The 13,043-nt window shown below is 43.8% G+C and overlaps 1 protein-coding gene across 2 annotated transcripts in view; it reads right to left on the bottom strand.

The window, feature by feature from the left end:
* Positions 1 to 13,043, bottom strand: part of AK5 (adenylate kinase 5) — a 287,532-nt gene that overhangs the window by 27,355 nt on the left and 247,134 nt on the right. For both annotated transcript variants that reach the window (XM_007978238.3, XM_007978240.3), the window contains exon 12: positions 9,653 to 9,769. In XM_007978238.3, the coding sequence (XP_007976429.1) occupies positions 9,653 to 9,769 (117 nt within the window). The remainder of the gene's footprint in view (positions 1 to 9,652; positions 9,770 to 13,043) is intronic.

The following is a 13,043-nucleotide window of genomic DNA, read 5'->3' on the forward strand; positions in this document are numbered from 1 at the left end:
ATCACCCCATTGGCACCCTGGGGCTCTCCCACCATTATTGGATTCTCCATGGCCTTTGATTTTCAGGGGACCTTAGTTAGAACACAAGTGCCCTTGGAAGGGCTGCTGAGGCGCCATCAGCAACATTTCAGCAGCTGGCTAAGCTTCAGTGCGCTAAGGGCTTTACAAACAGCCATCCCTTAAGCCCTCTGGCACCCTTGCTGGGAAGTACGATTATTGCCACTTTAAGGATGAGGAAATGGAGACCCTCAGAGGTTAACCTTGCCAAGGTCACTAGAGACTAGTGAGTGACAGGCCTGAAGCAGATGCATGTAACCCCAAAGCCTGGTGACCTCACCCTGACGAAGAGAGCCAGCGTCTTCAGAATGAGGCTTGGGCAAGAAGCTGGGTGGGCCAGATGGAACCAGGAGAGGAGAGCAGGGCCATGGGAAAGGGAGCGAGTGGAATGGGGTGCCTACTCACTTATTTTAGTTTTCAGAAGCCGCCTCTGCTGTCTCTTGGGATCTAATGGGACCACACTCATCCTTGCATCCCTCAGGGCATGAGGGCAGCCCACCAGCACGAGGACATCAGCATTGTGGGCTGTGATCATGGTTTTGCTTTGGTCATTCCAGCAAGCGGAGCGGGAGGAGAAGTTTGCCCTCTTGCCCTCTGACTCCACCCCCACCTTAGTTTTCTTCTGATTACGTCAGAATGGGTGTTAGCCCATGTTTACCAGTGGGCAGGAGCTCTCCATGCCATCCAGGAACTCTCTTTGTTGAGAATAACAACTATCTTATTCTTGGTGTGTGCCTCAGTTTCCTCATTTAAAAATGAGGATAATAATAGTGTTTGACTCACAGGACTATTGTGAGGGTTAAATGAGTTTGTACATGTAAAACCCCTGATCCACTTCAAACACTACATAAATGAAGCTAATGTTATTTAAGGCGGGCTTGGCAAGATAGTCATCTTTTGACCTGTAAAGTATCCCACTGGTCAGATTTAGGTCTAGAAAGAGTCAGTGGCCTCACTCAGGCTTTTAGCCTAAGTCACATGTTCCAGTATGTCTACCAGAGTCTCCCTACGCTGGCAGGAAAGGGCCCTGGCTGAAAAGAAAGTGGTGTGCCTACTTCTCATTTGCTCTCACCTTGAGGTATGTCCCCTTGGGGGAACCTCACTGGAGGAGGAATATCTGGGTCATTCCAGCATTCTTGAACACACAACCCTAACGATAGTAATACTACTCAATTGATATATACCTTCTCCCTCCACACCGCCGTTACACAGCTCTAAGTTCTGCAGCGAACCAGGAACCAGAAGAAGAGAGCAGAACATCTCAAGTGGAAAATCCTATGTGGCCTCCAGGGCTGCCCACAATTCTAAACAACTCAAACACACAAACTGGACATTCCCTTGGCCAGACTCAAACTTTGTGCATGTGTGCATGTGTGTGTATGTGTTAAGAGCTCATTCTGAAGATTAGAATACACTTATAAACAGAAACACTGGTTCTGTCAATGAAGTGTCTTGAGATGGTTGAAAGCAGTGAGGTAGAGGGATCACTGTGAAGCCATCATTCCCACCTCCACGAGAGTTATGTACATATTCCGGCTAAAGGCAGAATTTCACCTAAGAGTCTTTTGGGAGGGAAAAGCCAAGAGCAAACCCATGCATTCTACTTCTATTAATATGACTTCTGTTAATATGACTTCCATTAATACAACTTCTATTAATATGAGTTCTGTTAATATGTGGTGAATTTGGCTGGTGTTGAGTATGAGATTGGCTTAATGCTGGAAAGCATTTTGATTTCACACCAGGGAGTCCGGCTAAGCACAGAGCCCTTCTCAAGATGGTAAGAATCTATAAAATGGCTCACGCCGGTAGTCCCAGCACTTTGGGAGGCCGAGGTGGGCGGATCACGAGGTCAGGAGTTCAAGACCAGCCTCACCAACATGATGAAACCCCATCTCTACTAAAAATACAAAAATTAGCTGAGCGTGGTGCTGGGCGCCTGTAATCCCAGCTGCTGAGGCAGGAGAATCGCTTAAGGCTGGGAGGCGGAGGTTGCAGTGAGCTGAGATCATGCCGCTGCACTCCAGCCTGGGTGAGAGAGCAAGACTCTGTCTCAAAAAAAAAGAAAAAAAAAAAAAATCGATAAAATGGGGGTACTAACACCTATTAAGTAGGACTGTAAAAATTAATCAAATGGCATGTGTAAAGCATCGAGTTCAGTTCCTGGCACACTGTAAGTACTCAAAAAATAATTATTATTCTTATGTTCTGTATGATTTTAACTATGCAAAAACAGGCAGAACAAAGATGGCGAGAATATACATCAAATGTTAAAGGTATTATCACTGGATGGTTAGTTATTCTTTGTTTTGTATTTTTGTGTATTGTTTCTTATATTTTTATTTCTATAGTGAGAAAAAATACATGTTATTGAAAAAATTGTAAAGATTTATTGAACACCGTATGTAGGCTTATAAATGTGTGAAGGCACTTGTTAAGGATCCCATCCAATCTTCCCAACAATCACTGAGGTACATATTTCCAACCAACATTTTGTAGAAGGGGAGATGGAGGTCTACAAAGTTAGCTGACTTGCTTACCAGCCAACGAGTTACAAAGCCAGGCTCCAAATACAGGCCTATTCACACCAGAGTCACTATAAGCAGGGGTTCTCAGTTGGAGTGGGGAATGAGGATGGTGATCAGAAACCCTGACTCCTCTCTCATATTCCTTCTGCCCCGTTACACACATCTACATGCATACATATACATACACACAGCCCCTCCTCCAGTAAATCATGCTGCAAACTGAAGGCATAGGTTGTAATTCAACAGGGACAAAACCAGCTTGGGGAATAGAAGATAGGAAGGTAATGGAGAAACTACACACAGACTTACCCTTAAGCTGTGGACATTAGTTTGCATTTGATTTTTAGCGATGTCATATGCAGTGGCCAAGGAAATCGTCAAAGGACCTTGCATCTCGGATAACTCAGCTACAGGTATGCAAAAGTGTCAGCCTAACTAACTGAATTTTTAAAGGAACTGATGGTCCAATGCATTGGACACATCAATCTCGGTGACCCAGAAAGGCTGGTGAGATTTTTGTGGGCTGGTTAAAACCTCTCCAGGCTTGAATGGATCTCAAACGTAGTTGCAGGCCTGATGCACAAATGGGAAATATATGCTTTCAACCTAGCTGATTACTTTGAATCTCTGGGGAAAATCATATGTCTGCATTTGTCTTTGTCAAATTTCAAATGAATTTTTTGCCTATAATTTGGAAGGGAGCTACAAATGAAGGGCCCTGCAGGGCAGTAATGAGTCAACAGTAGCTCATTCTGTGTTTATAGCATCTTTGTTTATCTGGTCAGGTTTTATTATTATTATTATTTTTTGAGATGGAGTTTCACTCTGTCACCCAGGCTGAGGTGCAGTGGTGCAATCTTGGCTCACTGCAACCTCTGCCTCCTGGGTTCAAGCGATACTCCTGCCTCAGTCTCCCGAGTAGCTGGGATTACAGGCATGTGCCACCATGCCTGGCTAATTTTGTATTTTTAGTAGAGATGGGGTTCCGCCATGTTGGTCTGGCTGGTCTCGAACTCCTGACCTCAGGTGATCTGCCTGCCTTGGCCTCCCAAAGTGCTGGGATTACAGGCGTGAGCCACCATTCTTGGCCATCTGGTCAGGTTTAAAGCAGGTGTTCATTCTGGAGGGCTGCGTGTGTTGTCTTGCACACCTGCTTAATTGATACTAGAATCTTCTAAAGTTACTGTCCAGGGACAAATCAGTGTCACTCTTGGTCTCTGTAAGTTCCTCCCAGCAGTATGTAAGAAACTATCTTTGTAGATGTCTAAAATCTCACCTAAGGGTTGTATGCTCAGTAATGAAATAGGTCACCTGTGTGCTGTTTGAAATGGCATCATGAATTTTAGCATTGGGTGTAAGTGTCCAGTCACCATGTTGATGACTTTCTTGTTCCTTAGTTCTAGTTAGGCTTCTTCTCTGCCACATTCTAAAACCTGTCTGAACAGGGACCACAGTGGGAGAGGAAGGATTTTGCTTTACTTTAGGGAAGATCACATGGATCATTTGAATTCATACTTACCCAAAGGCCAGAGGACAGACCAATGGGCTGCATAGAGCTTTGAGCTCACTCCAACTGGGTTTTAAGCAAAGGAGGAAGTGGTGATGGAGCAGGAATTTTAGAGGTTTGTATGAGGTGTGATTAACAAATGAGTGATGCTAAACTAGATACTATTTTATAAACTTTTATAGCTTAGAAGACATTTATGTATGTTGTATGATCTGATGTTCACAAAACCTTTTAAATAGGTGTTACCAGGTATTATTATCTCCATAATATATGACAGAGGTAAAAACCTAGGTTTTCTGACTCCAGAGTACATGAGTGACATGCTTTAATGATTCCACCTTGGGAAGCTCCAGGGCTGTCATTGCTCAGAATGGTGTGGAACCCCATAGGCCTAAGTTCTGGGGTTTGCCTTCAGACTCAGTTTTAAAATTCCCCAAAGAAGAATAAGGATTATAATTTATTTTTTTTGTTGTTGACTGAGAGAGAGAGAGAGAGCCTTTATTTATTTACTATACATCTTTTCCTTGACCATTTGAGGGTTTCACAAGAATATTCTACCACCTCTCAGAGCAATAAAAAAAAAAAAAAAAAAAAAAAAAAAAAGACTTGGCCAGGCATGGTGGTTCATGCCTGTAACCCCAGCACTTTGGGAGGCCAAGGAGGGTGGATTACGAGGTCAAGAGATCAAGACCATCCTGGCTAACACGGTGAAACCCTGTCTCTACTAAAAATACAAAAAATTAGCAGGGCGTGGTGGCGGGCACCTGTAGTCCCAGCTACTCGGGAGGCTGAGGCAGGAGAATGGCATGAACCTGGGAGGTGGAGCTTGCAGTGAGCCCAGATCGCACCATGGACTCCAGCCTGGGCAACAGAGCGAGACTCCGTATCAAAAAAATTAAAAAAAAAAAAAAAAAGAAAAGTAAAGACTTTTATTTCCATCACTTCCAAAAACGCACTGGAACTGTCCTGACTTTCCTGGAGGCTCTCTCAGAGCTCTCCTAACCTTAAGTTCAAGGGCAAGGTAAGTGGGAAAAGCCTGAACCTCAGTAAACACTGTTGATCCTGCAGCAGTTGTTACACAATTGTATTTTAGTGTCATGTTTACACAACTGCCAGTCCTCATAGACAGGAAGCTTCTCAATGATTGGACCACACCTTCCTCTCTTTGTATCCCCTCTAACCCCTAGCCCTGCACAGGCCTTGATTCTAAGGCGGTATAAGAAAAATATTCCTGTTCTTCAGTTACTTAGAATGTATCTCTAGGGACTTATCCACAGCCTAGACGTTGGCTAGAAGATCAGAATAAACAAAATCTTAAACAATCCATGGAAGGCTTAATATTGCTCAGATGTCGATATTACCCAAAATGATCTACAAATTTAATGTAATCCCTATCAAAATCCCAATGAGTTTTTTTTTTTTCCCCCAGGAATAGAAACATCATTCTAAAACCATATAGAATCTCAAGAGGCCCTGAATTGCCAAAACAATCACCACAAAGAACCACAAAACTGGAGGTCTCATACTTCCTGATTTCAAAACTTATTACTAAGCTACAGTAATCAAAAGAATGTGGTACAGGCATAAAGACAGATATATAGACCAATAGAATAAACAGTCCAGAAATAAACTCTCACATACATATGGTCAAATGATTTTTCATGAGGATGCTAATATGGTTTGGAATTTGTCCCCTCCAAATCTCATGTTGAAATGTGACCTCCAGTGTTGGAGGTGGGGTCAGGTGGAGGTGTTTGGGTCATGGGGGCAGACTGCTCATGAACGGTTTGGTGCTATCCTTGTGGTAATGACTGAGTTCTCATTCCATGAGTTCACGGAAGATGTGATTATAGAAAAGAGTCAGGGGCCTCTGACATCTCTCTCTCAACATGTGATGCACTGGCTTCTCCCTCACCTTCTGCTGTGAGTGGAAGCTTCCTGAGGCCTCACCAGGAGCAGATGCCAATGCCATGCTTCCTGTACAGGCTGCAGAACCATGAGCCAAAATAACCTCATTTCTTTATAAATTACCCAGCCTCAGGTATTCCTCATAGCAATGCAAATGGACCAACATAAATGCCAAGATCATTCTGTGGGAGAAAATATTCTTTCGACAAATGGCATTGGGAAAACTGGATATCCATATGCAAAATAATCTGACACCATATACAAAAAATTCACTCAAAATGGATCAAGGCTGGGGTGGTAGCTCACGCCTGTAATCCCAGCACTTTAGGAGGCCGAGGCAGGCGGATCACATGAGGTCAGGAGTCCAACAGAAGCCTGGGCAACATGGTGAAACTCCGTCTCTACTAAAAGTACAAAAATTTAGCCAGGCATGATGGCATGTGAATGTAGTCCCAGCTACTGGGGTGGCTGAGGCACAAGAATTGCTTGAACCTGGTAGGCAGAGGTTGCAGTGAGCCAAGATCGTACCACGGCACTCCAGCCTGGGCGACAGATTGAGACTCCATCACAAACAAACACACAAACAAACAAACAAACAAACAAACTGGATCAAAATACCTAAATATATAAGCACTAAAACTACAAAGCTTTTAAAAGAAAACACAGAGGGAAGGCTTCATGGGGATTAGGCAATAATTTCTTGTACAGGACAAAAAGCACAGGCAACAAAAGTAAAAATAGATCAATTGGACTACACCAAATGAAAAGCTTTTGTGCATCAAAGGACACAATCAAAAGAGTGAAAAGACAGCCTATCAAATGAAAGAAAATATCTGTAAGTCATATATCTGATAAGGAGTTACTATCCAAAATATATAAAGAACTCCTACAACTAGACAACAACAAAAAGAAAACAACTTCATTTAAAAATGGGTAAAGGACTCAAATAGATATTTCTCCAGAGAAGATATACAACTGGCCAAAAAGCACACGAAAAGATGCTCAATGTCACTAATCATTAGAGAACTGCAAATCAAAACCACAGTAAGATACCACCTCACACCCATTAGGATGGCCACTATCAAAACAACCCATAAAATAACAAGTGTTGGTAAGAGAAATTGAAATTCTCATGCATCGTCAGTAGGAATGTAAAATGGTGTGGCGACTATGGCTGGCAGTATGTATGTATATGTGTAGTATGGTGGTTCCTCAAAAAATTAAAAATAGAATTACCATATGATCTAGCAATTCCTCCTGTGGGTATATGCCCAAAAGAACTAAAGCAGGAACTTGAACAGATATTGTATACATGTAGTCATGGCGACATTATTCACAATAGCCAGAAAGTGAAAGAAAACTCAGTTTCTATCAATAGGTGAATGAATAAAAATAATGTGGCATATACATATAACATATCAAATAATGGAATGTTATTTGACCTGGAAAAGGAAGGAAATTCTGACACATGCTGCAGCATGAATGAACCTTGAGGGCATTTTTTAAGTGAAATAAGAGGTACCTAGAATAGTGAAATTCATAGAGATGGAAAGAAAAATGGCGGTCGTCAGGAGCTGGGGAAAGGAGGGAGAGGGTAGAGTTTCAGGCAGGTGTGGTGGCTCACACCTGTAATCCCAGCACTTTGGGAGGCTGAGGTGAGAGGATCACCTGACCCCAGGAGTTCAAGTTCAGACCTGGTAACAGAGTGAGATCTTCATCTCTACAAAAAATCAAAAAGTTTAGCTGGGTGTGGTGGTGCACACTTGTAGTCCCAGCTGCTCAGGAGGTCGAGGTAGGAAGATTGCTTGGGCCTGTGAGGTCGAGGCTGCAGTGGGCTATGATTGTACCACTGCACTCCAGCCGGGGCAGTAGGGCAAAACCTTGACTCCAAAAATAAAAATAAATAAAATAATAAGTAAATAAATAAAAGGTAGACTTTCAGTTTAGCAAGATAAAAAGAGTTCTCAAGATGGATGGTGGTGATGGTTTCACAACAATATGAATGTACTTAACATCATTGAACTGTACACTTAAAAAGGGTTAAGATGACACATTTCGTTATGTCTATTTTACCACAATTATTTAAAAAGTAGAACAATGCTCCCAATTCAATTTTGTAAAACACTAGTTGATTTACGTTGAGGTTTGTGCTCTTGAAGTGGTTTGTTTCATGGGAAAAAGCTCATTAGAACTTGGGCATTGTGAGCGTCCCCCATCAAGAACTGCCTAAACCTTCCACAGTCATGGGGCTCTGCTCCGCAAATCTACTTCTCCCTGCCCACCCTCATCTTGCTGATGGAAGTTCTGGAGTTGAGGGATAGCCAGAATGGGTCCGGGGTCCACCATGCCAACTAGACCTAGACATGTTTTCTTTGACTCTGGTTTTCTGTAGGAAGTGTAGGGGAAGATGAGCAATTGACCTTGAAGTATTTCAACGCTGTCTAAGGAAGTTAAATGAAATAGCTCAGAAGGAGGTCAAAGTAAACCCCCAGAGGCACACAAGTATAATTCACCTCAATCAATGTCACTGGAGGTGGATGGCGACGGGTCCCGCAAAATCTTAGTCCTGCCAGCAGGTGGCACTTACCAGTAAGTTGTCACCAGCTGTGTGGCCATGGGGAAGTCATTAACCCTCTCTGGGCTTCACTCATTACCTTTAACGTGAGGACAGTACTTCCCCTATCTATCTAAAAACGTTATTTTAAAAAAATGAGAAAACTGCATATGAAAAATGTTTCAAAACTAGTCTAAAGAGATCTCTGTATAAATATGAATTTCTCCAGGCTGGTCAGTTTTTGTTTAACAAATGAGGCCAGGCCTTCTTGCCTGGACTTGTAAAATTACAGGTACCCTCTATAAAGTGTGGGCACAGGATCTGGCCCAGAGTGGGTTCAATACGTGGCAGCCACAATGGGTTTTACTTACTGCTGCTCCCCTGTGAGTGGCCCTGACCTACCCTCCTCACTAGGAGAGGGTGGGCTGGGAGGTAGGACGGCGGGAGGATAGTGGGAGGGTGGTGTGTAGTTCTGATTCTGCCTGTCCAGCACCCATTCCCCTGTGTTCTTGTAAAGGCAGCCCTACTTTTCCTGGGGGTGATTTTCCTTCCCTGTGTGGTTCAGGTGTGGTGCCCTTGCCGCCTCCTCCCTTTCCATCCTTCCCTGGTCCTCCAGGCTGGGCCAGCCAGCATATTCCCTCCCCTTCCCTCTTGGCCACAGTGATTGGCTCAGTGATGATGGGACTGTGACCAAATCCAGGATAAGGAAACATAACTCTGGGTCTTTTGCTGGACCCACTGGGAAACAGAAACACTTTTCTATGAGGCCACTTAGACGGTAGAAGGTAAGCCTTGATCAGGAAGAAAATGAGGCCAACACAAAGGAAAGAGAATTAGAGAGAGAGAGAGTCAGACAATTGATGAACACATTTGAATATCTGGAGTCAACCAAATCTAAACCACTGCTGGGTGTTTTAGTTACTTAAGTCAATAAATCTACTCCTTTTTAAAAATTTCTAGTTTGAGTTAAGTTTCTGCCCCTTGTAATGGAAAGTTTTCATTAATGTAATTGGGAAAGACATAGACTTTGAATTATCCCCCAACCTCAAGGATGTACCTTATTTTTCTTCTGGAAGGATCCCCATAACAATCACTCACCCTGCGTCCGAACTCTTCCCCTTGCTTCACCTCCCGAGGATAGCCGTCAATCAGGAAGCCCCTGGTGTCCCCGAGGCTGGTCACCATGGCCTCCTTCAGGAGCTCCAGAACGATGCCCTGGAGCAAAGCGAGAGTGATCAGGACCTGAGCTCCTTCACAGAACACTAGAAGTACCCCAAGTCTCCTTCAGTCATCCACTGAGTGGGGGAGGAAGGTTCAGATAAGGTTAACAGCAGACAGCGATTGACCATATTTCATTTCACTCTTCCACCTCCACGCCATATTTTAATATCTATGAAATTGGCAGGTATTTATAATCAGTTCTGCATCATAGTTTAATTGTTAGTGTTTTTTTCTTACTGGTATATTCTTACCAGTTATCTGTCTTAAAATATTGGCATCTTAGATGAGATAAAGTAGCTGTATTTTATATAGTATCACTCCATGAATTAGGCATAATGGCAATTTAAAACTAGACAAAACATGGTATAAAAAGTATTTTACTGGCTAGGTGCAGTGGCTCATGCCTGTAATCCTAGCACTTTGAGAGGCCAAGGCAGGCGGATCACCTGAGGTCAGGAGTTCAAGACCAGCCTGACCACCATGGCAAAACCCCATCTCTACTAAAAATACAAAAAGTAGCCAGGCATCATCGTTGTGGGTGCCTGTAATCTCAGCAACTCAGGAGGTTGAGGCAGGAGAATCACTTGAACTCAGGAGGTGGAAACTGCAGTGAGCCAAGATCGCGCCACTGCACTCTAGCCTGGGTGATGAGCGAGTCTGTGTCTCAAAAAAAAAAAAAAAAAAAAAAAAAAAAGGTATTTTGCTGTTAACCTTTTTCCAGTAAATATTTTATAAAATTTGACATCTACTTGAAAGACTTTTGGTAGATGTAAAGTAGCATTTTCAAGCATGATCACTTTCTTTGTTGAAAATTTGTATTTAACAAGTGCTTATGGTAAATGAAGTAGGAGAAATACACCAGAGTCTGGAAATTGGTAGAGGAAAAATGCAATCAGCTGCCAGTGGAGGAACTCCCTGCTTGTGGGATCTGTGCCTTCTGGCAGGGGCTTGGGGAATGCGGCCATTGCAAGTGTGGTCAGAATCTATCCCTAGATAATCATGAATGAAGTCCTCATGAAGTTGATATTCTAGTGAAGAAGACAGACAATATTGATGAACAAATAAATAAATAATGAAGAGTCAGCTACAGATAACTGACAGGTACAAAATTAAAGCAGGACAAAGAGGTACAGAATGCTAGAGGTGTTGCTTTCTATAGGGTGGTCAGGGAAGGCATCTGATAAAGTGTAACACTGAAGTGGAGATCTGGATGAAGTAAAGGAGCAAACTGTGTCACTGTATGAAGAGAGAGCATCAGGCTGCAGACAGAGCAAATGCAAAGGCCCTGCGGCAGGAACAGTCTGACGTGTGGGAGGAACAAGGAGGCTAGTGGTGGGTGGGAGTGAACAAGGTAAGAGTGGTGGGAATAACACTGGAGAGGGAGCTGGAGGCCAGAGCTGCAGGAAGGACTGTGGATTTCATCCTAAGTGCAGTGGGCAGCCATTGGAAGGTTTTGAGGAAGGGAATAACGCACTTTGGTAAATGCTTTAAAGAAATCATTCTGGCTGTGCCACAGGTGTTTGAACCAGAGAAACTCCATCTTGAATAAACGCTGGATAAAATAAGGCTGAGACCTATTGGGCTACATTCCCAGAAGGTTAAGGTGTTCTTTTTTTTTTTTTTTTTTGAGACCGAGTCTCACATTGTCGCCTGGGCTGGAGTGCAGAGGCATGATCTTGGTTCACTATAACCTCCACCTCCCAGGTTCAAGCTATTCTCCTGCCTCAGTCTTCCAAGTAGCTGGGATTATAGGTGCCTGCCACCACGCCCAGCTAATTTTTTGTATTTTTAGTAGAGATGGGATTTCACCATGTTGGCCAGGCTGGTCTCGAACTCCTGACCTCGTGATTCACCTGCCTCGGCCTCCCAAAGTGCTGGGATTACAGGCATGAGCCACTGCGCCCAGCTAGGTTAAGCATTCTAAGTCACAGGATGAGATAGGAGGTCAGTACAAGATACAGGTCATAAAGACCTTGCTGATAAAACAGGCTGCAGTAGAGAAACTGGGTAAAACCCATCAAAAACAAGATGGCAACAAGAGTGACCTCTGGTCGTCCTCACTGCTACACTCCTACCAGCGCCATGACAGTTTACAAATGCCACAGCAACGTCAGGAAGTTACCCTATATGGTCAAAAAGGGGAGGCATGAATAATCCACCCCTTGTTTAGCATATTATCAAGAAATAATCCATAAAATGGGTATCCAGCAGCCTTCGGGGCTGCTCTGTCCATGCAGTAGCCATTCTTTTATTCCTCTACTTTCTTTTTTTTTTTTGAGACGGAGTCTCGCTCTGTCGCCCAGGCTGGAGTGCAGTGACGCGATCTCGGCTCACTGCAAGCTCTGCCTCCTGGGTTCAGACCATTCTCTTGCCTCAGCCTCCCGAGTAGCTGGGACGCCTGCCACCACACCCGGCTAATTTTTTGTATTTTTAGTAGAGACAGGGTTTCACTGTGTTAGCCAGGATGGTCTCGATCTCCTGACCTCGTGATCTGCCTGCCTCGGCCTCCCAAAGTGCTGGGATTACAGGCATGAGCCACCGCACCCGGCTCTACTTTCTTAATAAACTTCCTTTCACTTTACAACTCGCCCTGAATTCTTTCTTGCACAAGATCCAAGAACGGTCTCTTGGGGTCTGGATCGGGACCCCTTTCCGATAACAGCTGCTGTGGAAAGAGGAGACTGTAGGGAAAAGAGTGGGCTCCAGGAAGCCAGCTAAGTGGTAACTGTAATGGTCTGTTTTCTTTTCATGAGGACCATTCTGGCTTCCAGGTGGGAAACTGGTTAGAGAGGAACCAGACAGCTCTATTGCTAACACAGACTGTATCATACAGCCCTCATTACAGAGCCTAGCATGGCACCCCGTGTGGCAGGGATGAATATTTCTTGATATCCCTACCATCCAGCTTCTCAGAGATGGATGGTGACTTAAGAAGAAGAAAAAAGATAGAAAAGGGGATATTCTTAAATTACACAAGAAGATAGCAAATTTCAAGATAATGCCATCATACCTCCCAGGACTAGACCAAAGCATTATTTTATATTTTCTGGGGGTTTCTAATTCTGGGCTCTGCTGCACCACACTCACTTCTATTTTGAAACTTCTCCAATTCTAAAGTGGGATGAATTTGGAGGGAAAATGTGAAATTAGGCCAACATTCGAGGGTCTGGTAGACAAACAAGATGGAAGGAGCCTGGGCCAGCTCGACCTGGCTGGGCAGAAGGGCTGTCTGCTGTAGACCTGCCTGCGTCTGGATTGCTGCAAAGGA

The sequence above is a fragment of the Chlorocebus sabaeus genome, chromosome 20 (assembly GCF_047675955.1).
Source record: "Chlorocebus sabaeus isolate Y175 chromosome 20, mChlSab1.0.hap1, whole genome shotgun sequence".
NCBI classification, from domain to species: Eukaryota; Metazoa; Chordata; class Mammalia; order Primates; family Cercopithecidae; genus Chlorocebus; species Chlorocebus sabaeus.